The 24,181-nt window shown below is 34.9% G+C and overlaps 4 protein-coding genes across 4 annotated transcripts; 3 read left to right on the top strand and 1 right to left on the bottom strand.

Annotated features, from left to right (window-relative positions):
- The first annotated feature begins 417 nt into the window (after nucleotides 1–417).
- LOC116115168 lies at nucleotides 418–8,731 on the top strand. The gene is made up of 24 exons (XM_031401331.1): nucleotides 418–462; nucleotides 531–664; nucleotides 757–841; nucleotides 972–1,025; nucleotides 1,313–1,404; nucleotides 1,502–1,605; nucleotides 1,860–1,935; nucleotides 2,745–3,198; nucleotides 3,665–3,992; nucleotides 4,100–4,305; nucleotides 4,383–4,481; nucleotides 4,567–4,639; nucleotides 5,156–5,283; nucleotides 5,406–5,700; nucleotides 5,797–6,032; nucleotides 6,115–6,239; nucleotides 6,442–6,556; nucleotides 6,769–6,824; nucleotides 6,929–7,022; nucleotides 7,108–7,294; nucleotides 7,370–7,441; nucleotides 7,520–7,620; nucleotides 7,700–7,762; nucleotides 8,182–8,731. The coding sequence occupies exons 1-24, from the start codon at nucleotides 418–420 to the stop codon at nucleotides 8,287–8,289; spliced, it is 3,330 nt and encodes a 1,109-aa protein (XP_031257191.1). The 3' UTR covers nucleotides 8,290–8,731.
- Nucleotides 8,732–8,868: 137 nt separating this feature from the next.
- On the bottom strand, nucleotides 8,869–10,582 carry LOC116115205 (selT-like protein). Its single transcript, XM_031401364.1, has 3 exons — nucleotides 10,352–10,582; nucleotides 9,404–9,722; nucleotides 8,869–9,303 (listed from the first exon to the last, which is right to left on the bottom strand). The coding sequence occupies exons 1-3, from the start codon at nucleotides 10,522–10,524 to the stop codon at nucleotides 9,184–9,186; spliced, it is 612 nt and encodes a 203-aa protein (XP_031257224.1). The 5' UTR covers nucleotides 10,525–10,582; the 3' UTR covers nucleotides 8,869–9,183.
- A 2,037-nt stretch (nucleotides 10,583–12,619) lies between these two features.
- On the top strand, nucleotides 12,620–15,592 carry LOC116115152 (omega-3 fatty acid desaturase, chloroplastic-like). Its single transcript, XM_031401310.1, has 8 exons — nucleotides 12,620–13,471; nucleotides 13,566–13,655; nucleotides 13,821–13,887; nucleotides 13,988–14,080; nucleotides 14,191–14,376; nucleotides 14,478–14,558; nucleotides 14,755–14,892; nucleotides 14,997–15,592. Exons 1-8 carry the CDS (start codon nucleotides 12,957–12,959, stop codon nucleotides 15,180–15,182), a joined length of 1,356 nt encoding a protein of 451 aa, XP_031257170.1. The 5' UTR covers nucleotides 12,620–12,956; the 3' UTR covers nucleotides 15,183–15,592.
- A 941-nt stretch (nucleotides 15,593–16,533) lies between these two features.
- Nucleotides 16,534–18,749, top strand: LOC116115185. Its single transcript, XM_031401346.1, has 2 exons — nucleotides 16,534–17,849; nucleotides 17,982–18,749. Exons 1-2 carry the CDS (start codon nucleotides 17,000–17,002, stop codon nucleotides 18,350–18,352), a joined length of 1,221 nt encoding a protein of 406 aa, XP_031257206.1. The 5' UTR covers nucleotides 16,534–16,999; the 3' UTR covers nucleotides 18,353–18,749.
- Nucleotides 18,750–24,181: the final 5,432 nt, after the last annotated feature.

Raw genomic sequence — 24,181 nt, 5'->3', positions numbered from 1 at the left:
AACCTTTTTAACTTCTTTGACCCTCTCAGTAATTTGATAATGACCGCTCCGGGTTCCAAACAAATTTTATATCTTCATTGTTTTATACTCTATACTGATTTCATTATGAATCCCTGAAACTACATTTTCTAACCAACAGTTAGAGGACGTATGTACGTTACGAAGCAGTTATGTTCACAAAGTACAGTCTTCTGAAGTTGGTATACAAAATAACCCATTGTAGATGATCCTTACTCATAACAACGGCTCCCAAAGCTAGTCGATTGACTAAGCAAAGTTTAAGTCCAGTCCAGCAATGGAGCATCGGTTTAATCACTGAAACATTGAACAAACTTTCAAATTTCACTCACTTAATCAAACTACGAAACTAGACCCTCCAATTTCACTTAAATTTTCTTTCTTTTTTCTCGATTCGCCATGTTTGCAAAACGATTCTTGCAGAAAGCCATACACCATGCCCAGGTAAATTTTTTTTTTTTTTAATTCTATGTTTAAAAACATACCTTTATTCGATCCGTTTCTTGTTTCAGCACAACTTACCACAACATGGCAGTTTAACATCGGCAGATTTAGATTTACAAATAGCCATCCACTATGGCATCCCATCAACGGCTTCAATTCTGGCTTTTGATCATACCCAACGGCTGTTAGCCATCGCTACATTGTAAGTTCAAGTCTTATATTTATCTTGAACTTTTATGATTATTATTTTTTTATTTTATTTTACATGGTGATGGTGTGTTCATCACTTGGTAGGGATGGGAGGATTAAAGTTATTGGTGGTGATAATATTGAAGGACTTCTTATATCTCCAAATCAATTGCCTTACAAATACTTAGAGGTCTGTACACTTATCTTACTTTTGAATTTATTGACCACTGAATGAGAAGATATTAGTAATTAGAATTACATTGCACTTATGCAAAACTTAGAGATATACAACAGAATAATACTTTGAACTTTTGTGGCAGTTTCTACAAAACCAGGGCTTCTTAGTCAGTATCACAAACGATAATGAAATTCAGGTATTAGTTCTTCATTTCTTCCTACTTCATTTTTTTTTTTTTTTAATTGTTGTTGTTGAAGTTAACTTACTCATTGTTCCATTTTGAGTGCGGAAAGTCCCATATATTCTTGAATCTTCGATGTTTTCAGTTTGTTTTTTATTCTTTTAAGATTTTGTGCTTTGAGATTAATCAATCATGTGTTTATTGAGAAATCAGATTAGATGTATAGGTGCCAAATGGCAACTCTTTGGGCTGTGTCTATATGTTAAATATTTGTATGGGTGATAACATCTTGATTTTGGCAGGTTTGGAATCTGGAGAACAGGTCCATAGCAAGTTGTTTACAATGGGAATCCAATATAACTGCTTTCTCTGTAATCAGTGGTTCACACTTCATGTATATATTGACTACATGCTAAAGTTGTTAAATTATCTGCTAGTTGGTTGAAAAATGGAAGTGATTGCAAAATTGCTACCTTTATCATTTCATGCAGGTATATTGGAGATGAATATGGTATGGTGTCTGTGTTGAAGTATGATGCTGATGAGGGAAAACTTATTCAGTTGCCATATAAGATATCTTCCAATTCACTGAGTGGTAATTTCTTCTTTTCTTCTAACAATTGATAAAGTATGTTTACCTTATGTTGTGTAACAATTATCACATAATCTATTGATATTTTCCCTTTGACTCGAAGTATGTTTTTCACACTTATAAAAATGATGATTGCTGATTATTGGTTAATAATCTTTTTCAGCCATGGCTAACTCTTCTAGTATCTTAAGTTTAGTTTTTTATATGTTCTATTTTTATATTTTTGGATAATATTGTTGTGTTGTGCTTTGGCACAGAATTGGCCGGTTTTCCGCTTCCTAATCACCAACCTGTTGTAGGAGTTCTTCCCCAACCTTGTTCTTCAGGAAATAGGCAAGATATACTTAAATTATCTTATTTATGATTTTGACCACAGATGTGAAATTTGAATAAAGGCTCAATTATTATTTTTCATTACTGTTACTTTGATACCTTTCTTGGAATGCTATGTCATTAATTTGTGTTGAGAATGTCAGACATAACTTCGTAGCTATAATGCTGTATATATTTGTTCCTTTACAGTTAAATCTTTATTGCTACATATTTTTGTTATATAGGAATATGAAGTTACCTTTTTGCTCATTATGTTGTTCTCCTGTTTTATATTTGCATCAATTCTATATCTTGTATAACAAATTTGTCTGCTGTGTTCTTATATCCGAAGCTTCTGATATGGAATTTTATCATCTTGATCTCTTGAAATGTTTATCAAAAAGAGATGAATTCTGAATATTTAGTTTCAGCACCCATATGATACCCCATTCGTGTTTCTATTAAAAGTGAAAGTCAGTAGCCTTTCTATGTCATGACTAGATGGGAACTATAAGAGCAACAGATTAGAGTGAAGTCTAATATAAATTAGTAAGTTTTGGACTGATGTGCTTACAGTGTACTAATTGAAAGCAAGTGAAGAATGATATATATGTCTCGGTGTGTATATGAAAACCTGATTATGTTGTTATGCCCCAAATTAGATCTAGCTCTTTGTCTCTACCAATATGTACTATGGCTACTCCCTGATAAACATGATATAGCTATGAGGTTATATGGTGTATCACAGTATCAGACTATACTGTTATAGAAAAGCTATTAAAAATATCTGTTTTTTATCTCTATTTGATTCTGCTATATAACTTTTGCAGAGTACTAATTGCATATGAGAATGGATTGATAATTCTTTGGGATGTTTCCAAAGCTAAAATTATTTTTGTTGGAGGTGGTAAGGTTCTCCAATTGAAGGATGGAGTTGTTGATTCTCCAAGTGAAGTGGATTCTAATCTTCCAGATACACCTGAGCATCCTTTACAAGAAAAAGAAATAAGTGCTCTTTGTTGGGCATCATCAAATGGGTCCATTCTTGCAGTTGGGTACATAGATGGAGATATCTTCTTTTGGAATACATCAAGTTTTGGCTCTTCTAAAGGTCAACAAACTGGATCAAGCAACAATGTTGTTAAGCTAGAATTATCATCTGCTGAAAGGAGACTCCCTATTATTGTCTTACATTGGTCCCTAGACAATGAATACCGTAGTACCAGTAATGGGCGACTTTTTGTCTATGGTGGTGATGAGATAGGATCTGAAGAAGTTATTACGGTGCGTAATGTTGTATGGTGTCTATTGGATAAATTTTATGCAAAATATAAACAATTTTGAAGACATGGTTATATATTTTAAAAAGGTGTGATATCTTGTAGGTGGTTGTAAATTTATCATTCATTTATATATTATTGAAAGAATGAAGTACATTGCTTAGGAAGATGAATCATTTCTTAGAAGACTAATGGAATGTTACTCAAATACTAACTATTTACAATATTCATCCTTTTTCTACCAAAACATTTCATGTATAATTGTCTTGCTTTCCTTTCTAATGGTTTAAAATGTAAACTTGGTATATTTAGTTTTTACAACTAGTAATGATATTGGCTTTTTACATTGGTGTTATCTGTCTATCTATCCAGTATGGCAAAATGGTGGAACCTGTAATTAAAACTTCGAGAAAAATTCCTCTGACATCCACCATGGAAGCTGCTCTTATTACTTGATATGGCTGTTACAGGTTTTGAGTCTTGAATGGTCATCTGGGATGGAGGCTTTAAGATGTGTTGGCCGCATGGACCTTACACTCAGTGGCTCTTTCGCAGACATGATTTTGTTACCAAATTTTGGGGCGAAAGGGGGTGATCACAAAGCTGATCTTTTTGTATTGACAAGTCCTGGGCAACTGCATCTTTATGATGGTGCTGGCTTGTCTGCCTTACTGTCTCAGCAAGAGAAGAAACCATCTGTCTGTGCGGTTGAATATCCTGGGGAGATACCTACAGTTAATCCAATAATAACTGCAGCAAAGTTTAGTGTATTAACCACGGCTGAAAACTCATCAAAAGGTCTGTCAGAGGTATTGATTTCAGTCGTTCGTTATCCACTATTTTATCTGATTTAGTTGTCTGTTAATTTTGTTTTACTGACTCCATATTTTTTGTATATGCTTCAGTAGCCTCTCCTGTGAAACTTGGTTCATCACCTATCCTTGCTGGTCAAATGAAGTGGCCTTTGACTGGGGGTGTACCCGGTCAGTTGTCTGTCACCAAAGATCACAATGTTGATAAGTTATATGTGGCTGGTTATCAAGATGGAACTGTTCGGATATGGGATGCCACATACACTGTCCTGAAACTTAGTTCTGTTATAAATGGAGAGGTTAGAGTTCCATCCATTATTTGGTCCTTAGAGGTAAAAGACATTCTTCATACCAAGTAATTTATTGATATTAGCAGGTGCAAGGTATAGAAGTGGTTGGCTCTAGTGCACCAGTATCAAATTTGAATATCTGTTTCCTTAATTCAAGTTTGGCTGTTGGCAACGAATGTGGTCTGGTCAGAAATGTTTTTAGTGGATTATCTTTTTGAAACAGTATAATTTGGTGCTATATTTACCTTTCTGTCCTCTTCACTTCTGTAGATTCGTATTTATAACCTCAATAGCTGCTCAAATGACACGAATTTTCACTTTGTCTCAGAAACTAAACACGAAGGTAAGTTATATATGTATCAATACAAGCACACTTGGTTGTTATAATATGCTACCACCCTTTCCAGGAATCATTTGAGAGTAAGATTTGAAATTTCATTCTGGCATGAGTTAATCTTTCAATATATTGTAGTACGATGTATGATGTTAAGAGCCAAATATGAAGTTTGAAGAGTTCATTTAACATCACCACTTCATTTACATATGAACACCACATAGGATTACACATCACTTGAGATGAGAGTTTGGGATAACTTTTGGGATGTGTAGATAATTAATACCAGCCTTGAAAGGCTTTCTCCTTGATGACTATTGTATTTGATTTGGTCAAACTCTAATCTACCGATTCTGAATGTATTCTACTTGTCTTTTTTGTTTATAAGTTTCGAAAATTGTTCTGTGGTCTTTCACTGCAGAAAAATATTATTTCATCTCTTGGTCATTATTAAAGTTATCTTGAGATACTTCTATATGAGATGTCTTTTTCTCTTGAAGTAACATTGTTCAACTTCTCTCACAGTCCACATGTTGCCTGAAGAGAAAGGACCTTGCTGTAGAGCTGTTTTTTCTCTTGTCGATTCCCCTGTTCGAGCCCTCCAGTTTGCAAATAGCGGAGCTAAACTTGCTGTGGGATTTGAATGTGGTCGTGTGAGAATTATCTTAGCACTTGTTTATTTTGCATTGTCTGTTATTGCCATAATAAGTAACCAAATAGCCAGTATCTTTTTTTTTTATTCAGGTTGATTTTTGAACTGATGCGTGGATTTCAGGTTGCAGTGCTTGACATGAGTTTCTTATCTGTAATGTTCGTCACTGACTGCACTTCTGGCTATAGCTCCCCAATCGTTTCAATGATTTGGACAGAATATGGAAATAAAAATAGCCTTGTGAAAAACCCAAATCACTCAGAAACAAAAATTCCAGTCAATCCAGAAGATGAAGGAATCTTCATCTTATTCAAGGATGCAAAGCTTCGCATTATTGACGGTGCTACTGGGAACATGATAAGTTCCCATCCATGGCACTTAAAGAAAGAAGCAACTGCAGTTTCCATGTACATTATAGGTATGTGCTATTTTCATCTAGGAAGTAATTAAGATGTTATATATTTGATTCCATCTGAGAATATTATAAAATTCTAAAATTTTTGTTGATTTTCAGAGGAAGCTACAGTATCTGGCCTTACCACTGAAAAGCAGCCTGTGCAATCTGGCAAGAATAACAGCGCTAAAAATGATCCAGTGCCTGATGCTACTCCAATTGAAACTAATTCACATGAGACTGATCATCTCTCCTCTTTAGAAATTGATTGTTCAGGAGAAAGATTATCGGATGCACTAGTGTTGCTTTGTTGTGAAGATTCACTGTGCTTGTACTCCAAAAAATCCATAATTCAGGTGCTTCTAGTACCTATATTTAATTTTAAATTCCAATATTATTATGCTTATGTTTGCACACTGCGGTGATATGATTCTATAGGGATACAATAAAAGCATTCATAAAGTGAAGCACACAAAACCTTGCTGTTGGACCACAACCTTTAACAAAGATGGAAAATTGTGTGGACTGATGTCACTGTTTCAGACTGGAGTAGTTGAAATCAGGTATATGTGGTAGCTCATCCTTTTGTGCTCATATTGCACAAAAAAATTTCAAAAGTTTTTACTCTTAAGTAATTGACACATTGTTGAATTTCAATGTTAGCAATAGAAAGTTTGTTTCCTCCCCTCCTGATCATGATATCACATCCAATTAGCTGTATTTATCATCAAGTGATTCATATTATTGCTTTCTGTTTTTGTGCAGATCTTTACCTGATTTAGAATTGGTAAATGAGACTTCCTTAATGTCAATTCTGAGGTGGAGTTTCAAGGCAAACATGGATAAGACAATTAGTGCAGATAATGGGCAGATAACGCTGGTATTGTTTTGTTGGAATTTTCAAAAATTTGTAAAAATCCAATTTTTAAATACTATAATCTGGTGTTCCAACTTGTTTAAAATAAGTTAAGGAGTACTTTGATCGCCTTAAACCTCTGAAATTAAATATTGATTCTAGAACCCTTTGAATTTGCATGTTTTCTATTAGTTATGACTCACTTAATGATATGTTTGTAATTGAGGATTAAATAGGCAAATGGATCTGAAGTGGCTTTCATCCATCTATTAGATGCTGAAAATGATGTCAGGTACACTTGCTATCTGTTTAGCATGCTGTGATGGAAGTATAAAATTTAGCATAAAAGTTCATCAGGTTAGCAACAAAATTCTAAAAACCTTATCATTTTTCTAGGTTTCTGGAGTCTTTGCCTTGTCTTCACGATAAAGTTCTTGAAGCTGCTGCAGAGGCAGCCTTTACTGTCTCTTCAAATCAGAAGAAAAAACAGGTTCAAAGATTCAGACCCATTTTCTTTAATTATTATTTTGTTTAAATTATGATTTTTCTTATGCAGCTTATCTTTGTCGCTGCAGGGCAATGCACCAGGGATTCTTGGTATTGTCAAAGGCTTTAAGTTGGGGAAAGATATCCATACTGTGGATATTAGTACGGCTCCTAAGTCAAGTTTTACTCATTTAGAGGGAATATTTTTGAAGCCCCCATTCCCAGACTCATCTCCTACTGTAACAAATGATGAGAAAGTAGTGGAGCTAAATATAGGTTCTGTCCAACCTCTCACCAAAGTATTTCTTTTTGTTGGTTCTTTGCTCACTGCGTGCATTTGTTTTGGTACAGATGACATTGAAATAGATGAAACACCATCTGTGGCTGCTGCTTCATCTCATGAAGTAGCTCATATGAAGAAAGGTAAATTTGACATTCATCTCATTGTTTCTGTGCATATTTGGACTTCCACAGATTAGTAAAATTCTTGTGGAACTGCAGATAAGGGAACAGACAGGGAAAGATTATTAGGTACACCTTATGATACAAAGCCCAAACAGAGAACATATGAAGAAGTTATTGCTAAATATAGAAAAACAGAGGTAATTTGAGATGACGGTTTTATTTTTCCAAGAAACAGCAGTTCAAATGAACTGTCATCTAATGAGTGACTGATTTCAGGATGCCTCTTCTGCGGCTGCACATGCAAGAGACAAACTTGTAGAGAGGCAAGAGAAACTGGAGGTAAGGATTAAGGCTTTCCAACTCATTTTATATTTGCAGTCGATAAAACTGCTTGGCAGTTCACACTATTTTCTTCTTGTCTATATTTTTTTGTGAGTGGGGATGATGATAGAAAAGTTAAGGTGTTGAATTGAAGTGCTACAATGGGGAGCAAGTGTAAAAGCATAACCTATTAAGATAGGATTTGCATTGGTTCAGAAGGCAAGTAGGGAGAGAGAGAATTTGAACAAAAGAATTTATCCAGTTACTCTTCATTATAGTACTAGAGAACAATTCCTCAACTTCAACAGCTATATCATGGTCAAGTTGGTGTTAATTTTATGAACTTCCATCTTATTGTGTCCTTGTAGATTAACATATGTGGGTAATATGTTCTGATTCCTTTTCTAAACAAGCAATTTCCCTGTTACTTCTGTCAGAGAATTAGCAGACGAACTGCAGAGTTGCAAAGTGGGGCAGAAGATTTTGCATCATTAGCAAATGAGCTCGTTAAGACAATGGAAAATCGAAAATGGTGGCAAATGTGAATAAAATCTTGCTCAATTTGCACATACTTTGATTGTTCATTATGTTAATTCTAATCCTGGAGGTTGGACCTTGGAGCGATGGAAAATCACTGAGTTACCCTGAAAACGAGATTCACAGGCTCACATCTGCAGTAGACCTCCGACTAAGAATATGAACTTGATGCTTTAAGTTGTGTGAGAGTGAATTTTCACCGTGACTGATGTAAATTAATACATGCTAGCAACTCCTTCAAAGGGAAGGCAATCTTGCTTTATTCAGTAAGGGTGGGCCAATTTCCATGATCAGTCCTCAGCAATCGCACTAGGAGTCTTGCAGTGGCCTTCAATTGTAAACGTTATATTTCATTGCATATGTTGTTAATAACTGAATTTTGTTTTCTCAAAAAGTTAAAATATTGTATCTTTCAGCTTTTGCTTCTTAATGATCATTATTTTAGATGTCTCAAAGTCATAACGGTTGTCCTTCTACAATTGCACATGCAATCGCAATAAGGCGAGAAGTGTTGTAAATCACATTGCAGAATTAGCGAAGATAAACCATTCAGAAAATAATATAAAATAGTTTAAATTTAAGGCTTTAAGCACTCCAATGAGAACACCTGACTCAGCCTTTTTCAAATTTCTATGTTGGGGTTCTCGGTAATCAAAATTATACGTCCAAATGGTAACAACTAAGGCCTGCACTAAATGAAGGTGAAACACCATCGAGAACAAGAAGAAGAACCCTCCATCCCTAACAATAAATATACAAGATCGAAAACTGGGGAAAAAGACAAACCACAAATGTATCCTTCAGTCTATTATCTGCCACAAAATGCATCTTCTCATGTTGAAAAGCCAATATTATAAGTTGATAACATGAAACTGATACCTTCCATTACATGAGGTGAGGCACTAGGACCAGATTCCTCTTCCAAGCCCACCAACAACTCCTAAATTAGCGAGCTTTCTGATGACAAGTTCCCTCAACTCAAATTCGCTTGGGAATCTATGGTGCATCAGCTTTGAGAAAATCTGCAGTATTTAAGGACACAATTATGAGAAACTTTCCTTTACTAATTAGACCCAAAATAATGAGCAATTCCTTCCATTTCCAAGAGAAGAAACAAATTACCAAATCACCATTACAGAATACTTCAAAAGCTCCAGAACTCTGAAGATAGGAATGAATGAAATTTCCGAAAAACCAGGTGCTTGCAATGGTACCATATCTATTGGCACGCAAGAAGTAATACCAGGGAGGTGGTGTTATATAACCCAACTGTGGAAAAATATGTTCACCTCCCATTATTATTACAATAACTCCTACTTGAAAAGTTGTTATTACTTTGCTCAGCAGACGTTGCAGGAGCGGAGGAGGGTGGTTTCCAAGAACTATATGAATCCCGGGAAATGCTGCTTCAAGCATATGTTTCATTGTTACTGCATGTCCTCTGTCAAAACCGCCATTAAAACATATTGACCTTTAAGTTTTATGAATTTATGTGTTAAAACATTTCAAATTAGTTTCTGAATAGTGTCTACCAGAGGGTGCTAATTAATGAAACAATTGACCAGTTACTTTGTATAATATAATTTTGGCCATCATTGACCAAAATGTTAAATAAAGAAAGATGAATTTACCAGATTCCAAATCACAAGTGGGATAATTTTGCAGTTCTATATGTTGAGACAAACGTGCAACATGAAATTAATTGATAAGTAGACTGAAAATCGGAGAGCAGCCACTACTTTCAAGCTCCAAATGACCTTACGTAAACAATGACGTTAGACCAAATTATTAAAGCCTTCGTCAAACATAACACATAACTAATCAGACAAATGATAGGAGATCAGTCATAATTAACTATTTTCTCGGTGAAAGTAATTAAACAGAAACTCAATGAACTTCCTAGAAGGACCAAAAGAAAAAAAGGGATTAATTTCATTGGCTTCCAATGTTTGACCTGGTAAACTTATAGTTCCGAGAATATGCATGAATCTCTCCTGTTATAAGGTAACCAAACCTTCTCTCCATTATCAAAAAATAAAATAAAATAAATATTGGAGATAATGAATGAACCTGTGAGAACAAGAAGAACAGAAGCTAATTTTAACAGTGCTGCCAACGCCTATCCCAGATCCAATGCTGCTGGTTTTCTGCATTCCATCAAAATCCTCAACATTTATCCATTTATTATACAGTACATACGCACATATCGCTAGTACAAAAAAGAATATGTACAAAAAATGCATGACATTGGAAGATTTATATATAGGTCTATAATCATATATAACTGGGTAAGGGATAATTAATAAAATGTTACTCTTGAAATGATTGGAAGATTAGGTTTTTGATGTAGTCAGCTATTTATAAGGTTGAGGAGAGAATATGCACATATAATTGTCTATCATTAACAAATACTCTCTCTCTTTTTTTTTTTTTTTTTAATGTCATTTTGAGGGTGTAGTTTTTTTCCAAATTAAAAATCGCTGCTTGTCTTGTCTGTCTCCCTTCTCTATTTTTCCTTTGATTGGGAGAGAGAATAAATTTTTTATTAAAAGTCGTGTACACCTTTAAAACCACTTTAAAAAAAAAAAAAAAAAAAACAGAGGGAGTAATTAAAATAAATATGTACATAATTTCATATAATTAGATGATAATTATTTTGTATTCCTAAGTATGATTTTTGTGATGGACTTTCTTGGATTATCTAACAGTGTGTACGCCCGATTATTATTGGATCCGTTTGGTTTGTTATTTTAGATATAATTTTAGGAATAGTATTGGGTAGTTGAATAGGGTGATTATTATGAGGTAAAATTTAAAAATTAACAAAAAAACCTCTTACGTTTGCCAATTTAACTAAACACCTTAATATATAAAAAATTTGTAAAATGACAAAAACACCCCCACCCACCCATAATGCCAGGTTTCGACCACCACCGTCGAAATCTGGAGTTATGAAGCAGACCGATCGGATCTAGCTAATCGTGCGTCAATTTGGCATTTTTCGACCAGATCCATCACAGATCTGACCGAAAAAGACCAGATCTACGGCTAGATCTGGTCGTTGATGGCCGTCAAAGCCCAAATCTCTCTGGTCGTCGTTGACGGTCAACGATGGCTAAGCTGGCATATTCTAGCCAGATCCACGGAAAAAGCCAGATCGGCTAATTACCGGCTAGTTTTGGTCGTTTTTATGCCATTGTAACAGATTCAGGCCACCACCGACGGTGATTGCTGGAATCTGGCAACTATGGGTGGGTATGGGTGTTTTTATTAATTTTTAAACTTTTTTATGGGGATGTTTAATTAAATTAATAAACTTAAGGGGTCTAAAAGTAATTAAATAAAATATAATAGTATTTCCTAAATAATGAAACAAATAGTTATTTTGAGAATAGGGTAGGAAATAAGGAACCAAACAGACCCATTATTATTATTATTATTATAATCGGAGTGTTTCAGTCAGTTTGTACATACCTTAACTAATCTCTGAAACATAAAAACTTTGAATAATTCATTCAGATGGCTAAAGTCTTGTGGTTCAATCACAAGACTAATGGTTATGCCTGATTAATTTTCTAAGAAAAATAATATAGTTATCGAAAGGAGTACACCGAATTCATACACCAAATAATGCGACGTAATTTTAACCGTTGATTAATTATATATTAATATTAATCAACGTTTAGAATTATGTTACGTCATTTGATGTATGAATTCGATGCGCTATTTCGTTGACGATATCGTTACTCATTTTTAAATTAGGAGGATACGTGTTTAGAATAATAATTTGACTGTTACTTGATTTAGCAAAAAGACCGCAAGACTTTAGCCATCTCGCGGTTCAGCCGCAAGACTAATGGTTATGCCTGATCAAATTTCCAATAAGGAGGATACGTGTTTAGAATAATAATTTGACTGTTACTTGATTTAGCAAAAAGACAGACAATGACTTTATTAGGAATTAATTAATTAAACTTTAGTTTTACGCTGGTCCAATCAGTTTCATAATATAGTTGTTATCATAATATTAAAATTTTAACATCTTAATTAAGGTAGCAACTTTGCAGGATTTATATATTAATACATATAGAATTAATTAGATGATTTGATGCCCTAAAATTGAAATAATTTTTCTTTTAATATCATATCACTGGAAGCAAAAGAAAAGTGAACGGTCGACGAAATTTTGCAGCATGCTGAAAGCATGGGCTGCTATTATTTGTCCTCTCATCTCGTGGTCTTGTTCCTCTCCATTAAAATAAAAATCACGTGCGGCTCATGCCCTGATTTATGAGACACACACCGCCGACCCATAAAACATATGACCAACTTGCCCATCAATTAAATATAAGGAACAGGTCAGGGCGTCAAGCACTTTTGCCTAAGTGGAGGTTCGAGTTTCTTCAACTATTAACTCAGTGAGTGACTCGATTCGTTCGCAAAGTCTTGCGTAAGCCCTTGATACCCGAGAGATTGGGCGTCGGCGAGTTCTCTATATAACAGTAAAAATACACAACAGTGAACCACTCTTAACTGTTGTTATTTTATTACTTTAAAGCCTTAGATATTTTGCTTTACTTCTCCGCCATACCGTCGTTTCTTTTTTCTCTCTAATTCGTTGGAGACGGACTCAGAGGCTTGAACCAGCGAGTTATATCCATCTGGGTCGTCTCCAATGGCGAGTTTTGTCATCTCAGAATGTGGTTTAAGGCCTCTTCTACAGGTTTTTCCTAAACCAAGAACTGGAGTAAACCCAACAAAAGCCAGATTTTTATACACGAATAAGTCTCCAACAGATCTAAAATTTCATTCAATAAAATTTTCCGGTGACTTTTCAAGGGAGAGAAACTGGGGGCTAAACGTGAGTGCTCCTTTGAGAGTAGCACCATTAGACGAAGATGAGAAAGAAGATAGAATCAATGGGTTTAATGGGATTGAAAATAAAGAAGCAGCTGAATTTAATCCTGGGGCGCCCCCTCCTTTTAAACTAGCTGATATTAGAGCCGCCATACCAAAGCATTGTTGGGTGAAAGATCCATGGAGGTCTATGAGCTATGTTGTTAGAGATGTTGTGGCAGTTTTTGGCTTTGCTGTGGCCGCTGCTTATATTAACAACTGGGTTGTTTGGCCTTTGTACTGGGCTGCTCAAGGAACCATGTTTTGGGCTCTTTTTGTGCTTGGTCATGACTGGTAATGATAGGTTTTTTTTCTTTTTCTTTATAGATCTCTTGGCTCTAGTCCTAGGTTAAAGTTTGGATTTTGATGTTTGGATTTGAATATGCAGTGGTCATGGAAGCTTTTCAAACAATCCCAAGTTGAATAGTGTGCTGGGGCATTTGCTACATTCTTCAATTCTGGTTCCTTATCATGGATGGTATGCTCCTGATTGATTTTTTTTTAATCCTAATGTTAAAGTTGCGAGAATAACCTTCTGTCTTCATAATCTTAGTTTCGTCTTGTTATGCTTGTTTGAAGTTTATAATATTCCAAATAGATGCTTTAAAAGTATCTCTGATATATGTTGTGATTAAATTCGCAGGAGAATCAGCCACAGAACTCATCATCAAAATCATGGCCATGTTGAGAATGATGAATCATGGCACCCGGTTAGTTATATCCTCTGTTTATGTTCTGGCATATTACTGTCTGTAATTATGTTTCTTCTTTTAGTCTCAAAGTGAATATTTCCCTGTTTATTTGTTGCAGTTGTCTGAGAAAATATACAAGAGTTTGGATAAAGCTACAAGAATTTTACGTTTCACTGTGCCGTTTCCCATGCTTGCATACCCATTTTATCTTGTAAGTATGTGGTATCTTATTTGATCAATAAATGATTGGACACAAACTTAAGGCTAAAAATCATTTTAATAAATTTGTTGCTGATGATAACTTTTTATTTCAACTGACAGTGGAGTAGAAGTCCTGGGAAAACTGGTTCTCACTTTGACCCAAACAGCGATTTGTTTGTCCCAAGCGAAAGGAAAGACGTGATCACTTCTACCTTATGTTGGACGGCCATGGCTGCTTTGCTATTGGGTTTATCCTTTGTAATGGGCCCTACGCAATTGCTTAAACTCTACGGCATCCCATACTTGGTATGTTTCATTTGCTCTAACTAGAAGAAAAATAAAGGTAGCATGTGTTTTTATCCCCAATTAAAGAATGCAATTTTAACTTGATTCTGCTTCACGTTTAGGTTTTTGTTATGTGGTTGGATTTAGTGACATATTTGCATCACCATGGTCACGAAGAAAAGCTCCCTTGGTACCGTGGAAAGGTAAGAGTTTCTTAGCTTAACGCATCTTTTTTCAAGCTTGCTTGATTTTCGTGTTTCTGGAATTCAACATTTGGAAAATTTGTTACGCCAACTACCTTGGTATTTTGCTGAGTCAACTTTTAGTAATACTAAAGAACAAAAAAAAGTAGGCCATAGAAATTTTTATGTTGAATTCCTCCTGGCTTATACTGTACAGGAGTGGAGCTATCTAAGGGGAGGGCTTACAACTCTTGATCGAGATTATGGATTGATTAATAACATCCACCATGATATTGGAACTCATGTCATTCACCATCTCTTCCCACAGATACCACACTACCATTTAGTGGAAGCAGTAAGTATATCTCTTCAATTGAGCAAACAACTCTCATTAGCAACTTCTCAGAAGCACTTTGTTTTGTATGCTTCCTAATTGTTTTAAATATGAAAACCTTGTAGACTGAGGCTGCTAAACCAGTACTTGGGAAATATTATCGCGAGCCTAGTAAATCAGGGCCTCTACCTCTCCACCTCATTGGAAGTTTGATCAGAAGTTTGAAAAAAGACCATTATGTTAGTGATGATGGCGATGTTGTGTACTACCAGACTGACCTACAGCTGAACTGCTCTTCCAAATCTGGTTAAAGCTTTCATATATGGCCTTCCTCAGCGGTGTAGTGAATGGCTAGCAAGCTCTTTATAGCTGACTTAAACTTAAGCAATCAGAGAGCTTGTATTGCCGTGTTATGGCCAACCCCGCAATGATATGGTGACAACCTTGATTGACTGGCAAACAAATCATTCGTATGAAGATGAGTGATACCTAAGAAGGATTATTGCAGCCGCTGTTGGTTATTTAGGCAGAGGAAATATCAAATATGTGAGGTGTTTCCCTATTGGGATTTTGAAGGGAGAGTGTATATTATATACTATAATACCTGAAGAGATAATTAGCTCTTCAGCAATATTATTCATGTATTGCTGAGTCAAAACTTCATAAATTGAAAGAAAATTCAAGGAAAATTAAATGAAAAGGTTAATTTTTTACCTGTTTCTATTGGGCTTTAGACAATTGAAAAAGCTACTTGTAAGATTCCAGTACTTTAGACTGATCTCCATCATTACTTCAGGAAGTAGGCCCAACAGCAACCAGTGCAGAAAAATAATCAAAATAATTGAGCATTAATCATTATCATAAATATCATCTTCAATAAACAGAACCGTCACGGGCTGTCCCTGACAATTGCAAAGTCATTTTCTTGATCCTCTTTACAGAAAACTCTTGGTTGTGATAATTGCCAACTTCCACGTGCCTATGCATGTACTTGTCACCGCTCACCAACGCAACAAGACGTTTATTTAGCCACCATTATATTACCCAATTTTTCATTTTTTTCTTTAGCTCAAAATGGGAAGTTAGTTTTTATTATTTATCACATAATAAAGTTGTTGCAAATTTATTAGCACGTCACATTCGCTAGGGTCTTTAATTCGATAGATATCATCAAGGCTCTTAAATCAACAAAACAAAGAAAGAATCTGAGAGAGTCAATGAGGTCTCAAAAGTCTTGGCCCTCCAAGAGATAATCCTTCGGTAATTATAACGTCAAAGGAGTATTTCGACGTGTGTTTAGGAAGCCCAAGTGAAGACTTTACTTCAGTTGAGCATTGTTCAATTCAAACACATCATTGTACATCTCTTTGCCTAAGTGAGTACAAACTTCATGGATAAGGCCAATGTATCATTTTTTTTTTTTTAAAATTACTGTACAAGTTTCAGTCCATACGTAAAGCTTAAATCTCGGCCCAATCTAACCACAATAAACCCAAAACAACAGCGAAGCCCAAAGAACTAAGAAAAATGAGCAGAGAGTAGGAGTCGCAGTCAATAGAGTCGGTGGATGTAAGACTCATGTGGTCCAGGAGGACCAAGACCAGGTTTCAGAATGATCAAAAAGTCAGCAACCTCATGCCACAGTACTCTATATTAAATTCTATTTTCTTTGACTACAAACCCAAAAGGATCATCAGTTTCAAGAGAATAATAATCAAATCCTTGAATCATAAACAGCCCCCGCGTTTCAAATTCTAAAATTCCAAGATAGGTTTTATTCCTGCTATAAAAAGGTGCGTAGCATAGCAAGAATCATCAACTAATTGTCAGAAGAATTTTCAAAGAAAAGATATAGAATTGACAGCCCAGCCACTCCTATGTACTATACGCGACTTAGTTGCGCGTAGCTTCTCCTATACACCGACCTAACTCCTCACTCACCAATCACCAAAGTCATACACTACAGTTCAAATCCAAGGCCCGCCTGTTCCTTCCTCCGTCTGTTATATACTACTTTCTTGAATGGACTATTGTTTTTGCTTACAATTGTGAAGCGTTCTCTAGCATATAATTTTTCACTTTTCATTTGTCCATTTACTGCCTCTCAGTTTTGGATCTTGACTGAACAATGTCTACCACACAAAAAAATGATTCTGGGTGTTTCTCTTGCATTTTACGCCGGCTTTTATGCCAGGGTAGTCATCAAACATACCCATCTGATCAGATTGCAGAGCCCACGGAAGTTGAGTTCAATGAGCCAAAGAAAGAGTTAAAACCTGAGACCGAAATTTTAACTCAAGGGGCTCCAGGAATAGTGGCAAGACTTATGGGTCTAGACTCCTTGCCAGAAGCTAGCTGTGTTCCGAAAGGAAAAGCCCCGGATGCAGTTACAAGAAGTAAGTCAGTGAATTTTATGGATTACTTGTTGCAGTTCGATTTAGCTCAAGCTCCTCAGCATCGCAGAGTGAGAACATCAGTGTCCTTTCGCGAAGTCCCAACATTTTTGCATCAACAAAATCCCGAGTTACTTGCTCTGTACTTGGATGAAGTAGATGAAAAGAAGAAGAGGGAGTCAAAAGTGAGAAAATCTGGTAAGGAGTTTGGAGAGCTGAAACAGAAGAAAGAAGAGAGAAGTAAAAACAGTAAAGAGAGATTGGCTATGAAGAAGAAGGAGAAACAAAGCAACAGAAAGAAACTCTCCAAGTTCATTGATGAGCCCCGGAGAGTTTCTGTCAAACGTCATTCAAATATTAGCACCAGTAAGAAATATGGAGAATCAGGAACAACTGTAAAGGAGAAAAGCTCAGTGAAGCGGATGCATCAAAGTGAAGTATTGGCTAAACCGAAAGTCAGTAAGAGTAAAGCTCAGCAGTCAGTTGAGGCAGTGGAGGCAGCTGAATGTAGTTCAGAAAATCCAAGTCCTATCTCTGTTCTTGATGTCAATGATTTTTCAATCTATGAAGACTATCCATCATCAGGTTAGTTCTTTATTAGACAAAATTCTTTAAAATTCTATTGAATTGAAAACTTCATCATTAGCTGATTGTTTTTCTTTTTCTTCAATATATAGATAACACCTAAAACTAATATGCTCTTTAAAATGTGTGAAGCAGAAGATCCAAGGTGTTTGGATTTGAATTTTGAGAGGAAATCTTCAGTAAAGACCATGTACTCTGACTACCCCTCTGCAAATTCCAAGCGAATTTTGAGCAATGATGATCTCAGGCTGAGAGTCGTCAATAAAAGGGACAATGAGTCGATGGATAATCAGATCACCGACTATTACAAGAAAATGGTGGCCAAGCTTTGCCGTATTACGGAAGAATCTATAATGCAGTCGAATTGGATGCCAAAAAAGGAGCTCAATTTTGAAGATTTTGAAGAAATTTGCATGCAATTTGGGCAACACATCCTTGATACTTTATTACAGCAAGTTGTAGATGAATTTGCGGGATTTAATACAGAAAATATTGCTTTGTAATGTTCCGAAAAACTCTTTGCAGAATTGTCGATAAGCTATGTACATACATACCCTGATCCTGATAATAAGATGTGGTGTGAAATGTGAAGGAGTTTGCGGATTTGGGTCACCCAAGGAGCTATATCCGTTCCGTGCATAAACGATAAGAGTCACGTGGTCTCGGATGACTTGTCGTACATGTTTGGGAAACGTAAACTCTTTCTACTTAAAAGATGATTTCATCCTTTATTTATTACTTGAGCAGCTTTTTTATTCTAAAAAATCTAGACAAGAAACTCATGGAAAATTTACCTGTAAAAAAATCCTACATTCTGGAGCTTTCTGACATAGCTAGAGAGTTAAAGATGATTTACTTGTGTTGTTGCCCGTATGAATTGTAGTTCAAACAATGAGAAATTCCTGCGGAGAAATGAAGTTTCAGATACCAAACATAAACTAAATTCAGGGACAAGTATATGCTACCATATATCCTCTAATCTTAAGGGAAAACTTAAGCATAATATTGGAAAAATAAAATTTAAATTTCTTTGACAAACTTTTATTATAATAACACAATGCATTGATTATCAAAAAGCTGAAAGAAAATAATAGAAAAATAGGAGATGCAATAGCTTGGGACAGATGGTGACAGAATTAGACAACTTTTTATTTGTTAAATATTTGAAAGCCGTAGCAGGTGTAAGTTGTTTGTCCTTGCTTTGATTCTCTTTATACATTATAAGGGCTCAATCTACTTCACTTTTTCACTTAATTAATATACTGTGATAAGAATGCCCCCTGCCTTAAAATCAAGAAATATTATATTTAAATTTTAGAAACAAACCTCTTCATTCATTTTCTTGCTTAATTAATATCAAATAACCAAAATTGAAATTAAGAGGGACAAGATAAATAATAATAATATAATTTAAAATATTTTGAAGAAAATGTAATAAATCTTGTTCATGTTTTGTACAAGACTAAAAACCTCCAAATTAGATGATAAAAAATAAAGAGGAAGCCATGCCAATTTCCTTTTAATTCTTAAGCATGGAAAAGATGATACGCTTTAGAAAAGTTCATCTTCGCCAGGGATAAATTAAATTAAACCTGAATTTGAAGCAGCAGTAAGCATATATTTGATTGTTCTACAATCACCACAATAGAAACAACAGTGAATTAATTGGGGATAAGTAACCAAACACCAATGATTTTTTAATGAATATTTAACTATTTTAAATCTTAAAGACTGCGACTTTGTAATTTTTAAACATTTATCTAATATCTTTGACAAGACCATACGTTGAGACGAAGATAGAGACACTACTCTTTCCTCCAAAACAAAAGAGGTCAAAACAGTGGTTGCACTAAGAATTCAACAAAAATGATAAAGCTCCTAAAATTTATTTACAAATTGATGTATGATATCCACATACCACAGCCTAATATTATATTATAGTAAGCCACATGTTCCCACCCAAGGTTTCACAAAATGGCAAGTTCCCACCCTTAGTTTCATAAATTTCATATTCTCACCCTCAAATTAACAAAAAATTGTTTAATGTAATGTTTAAAAAGTAAAGTAGTCATTTGTACAACATTAAATCTGAAATGAAAATAAAAAGTTCAAAATAACTCTCCACATGTCAAATTTCTCTTACAACCATATCCACCCAATTCTCTCAACTCACCACCATTGTTGGCGCCATCGCTGGCCGTTTTCCATGGATCCCTACTGGATTTCTCACCCAAATCGACAAGATTCATCACCTTGACCCCAAATGGACAAGATTCATCACCCTGACCCCAAATCAAACACTTTCCTACCCTACGATTTCGATGTCCTTGGCCTCCCCCGACACTATTGATAAGAGCTTGAAAATAAGTGTTTAGTTAGTGATTCAATTAGATTATTTGTGGGAAAATTAGTTTAAATTGTAAAATTTGAGTTAATTATTTCATAAATACCTTTTATGCAATCACGGGTGTATTTTGAGTATTTTCAGGATATAAATGACATTTGAATGAAGAAGGATGATGTCAATGGAATTTGTGACAAGTATGAACAAACGGTATAAGAATCAGAGTAAAAAGCAAGAAAGTTGTGATGCCTTGAAGATGAGACTTAAAACCTGAAAATTCTTCAAGATGAGCATACTTCAATGTTTTAATTATAACTTGAGCTGTACAAATCAGAATTTAATGATTCTTATGGCGTTGGAAAGCTTATTCAGAGGGCTATAAATTTTATGCTGATGACTTTGCCAAATTCTGAACATATCAGACTCGTGGGACAGAAATAACTATTATCGTAGCGACCATTTCTATCACTGCAACGATGTAGTGCGAGTTTGGATGGTTGTTTTAAAGCCTAGTCGGAATTTGACTTGTTTGAGATATTTAATTCTTTCCTGATTAACCTCCAAACCCTAGCACTATAAATAAGGGTCTTTAATTAGTTTTTAAGAGANTTGTTCATGTTTTGTACAAGACTAAAAACCTCCAAATTAGATGATAAAAAATAAAGAAGAAGCCATGTCAATTTCCTTTTAATTCTTAAGCATGGAAAAGATGATACGCTTTGGAAATGTTCATCATCGCCAGGGATAAATTAAATTAAACCTGAATTTGAAGCAGCAGTAAGCATATATTTGATTGTTCTACAATCACCATAATACAAACAACAGTGAATTAATTGGGGATAACCAAACACCAATGATTTTTGAATGAATATTTAACTATTTTAAATCTTAAAGACTGCGACTTTGTAATTTTTAAACATTTATCTAATATCTTTGACAAGACCATACCTTGAGACGAAGATAGAGACACTACTCTTTCCTCCAAAGCAAAAGAGGTCAAAACAGTGGTTGCACTGAGAATTCAACAAAAATGATAAAGCCCCTAAAATTTATTTGCAAATTGATGTATAATATCCGCAGACCACAGCCTAATATTATATTATAGTAAACCACATGTTCCCACCCAAGGTTTCACGAAATGGCAAGTTCCCATCCTTAATTTCATAAATTTCATATTCTCATCCTCAAATTAACAAAAAATTGTTTAATGTAATGTTTAAAAAGTAAAGTGGTCATTTGCACAACATTAAATTTGAAATGAAAATAAAAAGTTCAAAATAACTCTCCATTCTCAAATTTCTCTTCCAACCTTACCCACCCAATTCTCTCAACTTACCACCATTGTCGACGTCGTCGCTGTCCGTTTTCCAAGGATCCCTACTGGAATATTTCTCACCCAAATCAACAAGATTCATCACCCTGACCCCAAATCAAACACTTTCCTACCGTAAGATTTCGATGTCCTTGGCCTCCCCCGACACTATTGATAAGAGCTTGAAAATAAGTGTGTTTCGTTAGTGATTCAATTATATTATTTGTGGGAAAATTAGTTTAAATTGTAAAATTTGAGTTAATTATTTCAAAAATACCTTTTATGGGATCACGGGTATATTTTGAGTATTTTCAAGATATAAATGACATTTGAATGAAGAATGATGATGTCGATGGAATTTGTGACAAGTATGAACAAACAGTGTAAGAATCGGAGTTGAACCAAGGAAGTTGTGATGCTTTGAAGATGAGACTTAAAACCTGAAAATTCTTCAAGATGAGCATGTTTCAATGTTTTGATTATAACTTGAGCTGTACAAATTAGAATTAGATGATTCTTATGGCATTGGAAAGCTTATTCAGAGGACTACAAATTTTATGTTGATCACTTCACCAAATTCTGAATATATCAGACTCGTGGGATAGAAATAACTATCATCATAGCGACCATTTCTGTCATTGCAGTGATGTAGTGCGAGTTTGGATGGTTGTTTTAAAGCCTAGTCCCAATTTGACTTGTTTGAGGTATTTAATTCTTTCCTGATTAACCTCCAAACCCTAGCACTATAAATAAGGGTCTTTAATTAGTTTTTAAGGGCTGAAGAAAGAGAGAAGAGCAACCACTCTTTGGAGATCAAAATTCTCAAAGTCTTAGGTTCACCAATTAGCAAAGTTTTTCTATTTTCTTTCTTATACTCATGTTATTCAATACAATGGTTGTTTTTAGTACTTAAAGTATGAACTAAATTCTTTTCTAGGGGACAGATTTCACACCAATTTTATCCTATGCATTGACAATTATTGCTAACCTAATTAAGCTTATTTTAAAGGCCAAGTTCCCTAATATTCTGAAAATTTTCTCTCAAACAATTACCAAATAAACCCTTAATCAACAACCTAAAATATCTCTAAAGTGAATTTAGAAGCTAAGAGATCATTAAGTTTTATAGAATTTACTAGAGCCTCCCAGATTGCGGTAACATATCTCTAGTGTTCGCTCGATCTGTGGTTTTATTACCTTAGACTAATTAGGTTTTATCTCTCGATATCAACTAGGGGCGGATCTAGCCACTTTTTGGCCCACCCTAACAAAAATATTAATGGACAAAAGTATTAATGTATAATTAATTTTTACTTTGGCCCATCCTAACAGAAATTTCTAGATCCGCCACTGATATCAACCTAACCTGTAAAATCATTTAGCTCTTAGGCCCTTAAAAATTGAAAGCATTAAGTGTAATAATAAAGCTTAGAACAAAACTTAATAAAAATTAGCAACAAATAATTCAATGCATATTAATAAAATTGGGCTACATCTTAGCCCTCCCTACACCTAAACCCCCATGATTTCCTCCTAATTGCTCCCACCAATCGCCGTCCGCCGTCAGGTTTAGGGTTTTGCCTTTTGAAGTCGAACTGCAGCCAATTTCGACAGCTAAAATCCCACCTGAATGGTGGTTGCTCACCTCTACACCTTACCACCTCCACCGAAAAACCTCGCCCTGCTCACCAGTTGGAGTTGAGTTTGTTTGGAGTGGTGTTTTGAATTGGGGTTTGCTTGAAGATTGAAGTTTGGTGAACTTGGTGACTGCCTTTTTTTTTTTTTTTTTTTTTTTTTTTTTGGATTGGATTTTTGTATGTGTAGTGGATTGATGTGGTTGATTTTATGTGTTGATGTCGAAAGCGGTTTATTGGCTGACGACAGTGGATTTTGTTGATTTTTGTTTTTTTATTTATTTTATTTTTTTATAAATAAAAGGGTAGATTTAAAAAAAAAGGTTGGATGGTGATAGTGGTTGGGTGGCGGTGGCGGTGGCGATAATGTCTAGGTAGTAGCAATGGCTAGGTAGCGGTGGCATCTAGGTAGTGGTGGTAGTGATTGAAGAAGATGGTGTTATTGGAATAAATTTGAAAATAAGATGGTCATTTTTCAAATTTTACTAATTTGGGGATAAAAAATAATTTATTCATTTATTCATTTGTGATAATAATACCCTCTACATGTTATCTAAACCTAAAAATCATTAATGATATTATTTTAAATGTAGGAATATAGAATTTATAAAACTAGATGAGAACTTGCCATTTTGTGAAACTTTAGAGGAATCTCTATTATATTATTAACTCTTGTATCGGTTTAGTTAGTTTAGTACATGATTTGAGACATTTAATATTGTTTTATGCATATTCTTTATTGTCTAAACAGAGTTTTCATCAACTGAACTCCATTTTTGATATAGTAAATTAAATAAGGATGTAAAAAGTCAACCGACAAGAACCCATATAGGTGATGAAATAATGAGCAATCCATTAAGGTGGCACCCACACCTAGCCATAGGCCACCTTAATCGTCGGTTGCTGGGTACCTACTAACTTATGAATAAAAGTAAATTAATAACACGGATTAGGATTACGACATGTCGTTGCTAAGAAGGATGCCAATACTCTTATTATTAGTCGGAGTCTTTGTTGGTCAAATTTCAGACAAGTAGAAAAC

The sequence above is a fragment of the Pistacia vera genome, unplaced genomic scaffold (assembly GCF_008641045.1).
Source record: "Pistacia vera cultivar Batoury unplaced genomic scaffold, PisVer_v2 Contig732, whole genome shotgun sequence".
NCBI lineage: Eukaryota > Viridiplantae > Streptophyta > Magnoliopsida > Sapindales > Anacardiaceae > Pistacia > Pistacia vera.
Note: the sequence above shows the minus strand (reverse complement) of the source record. Positions and strands in the feature narration are given on the sequence as shown.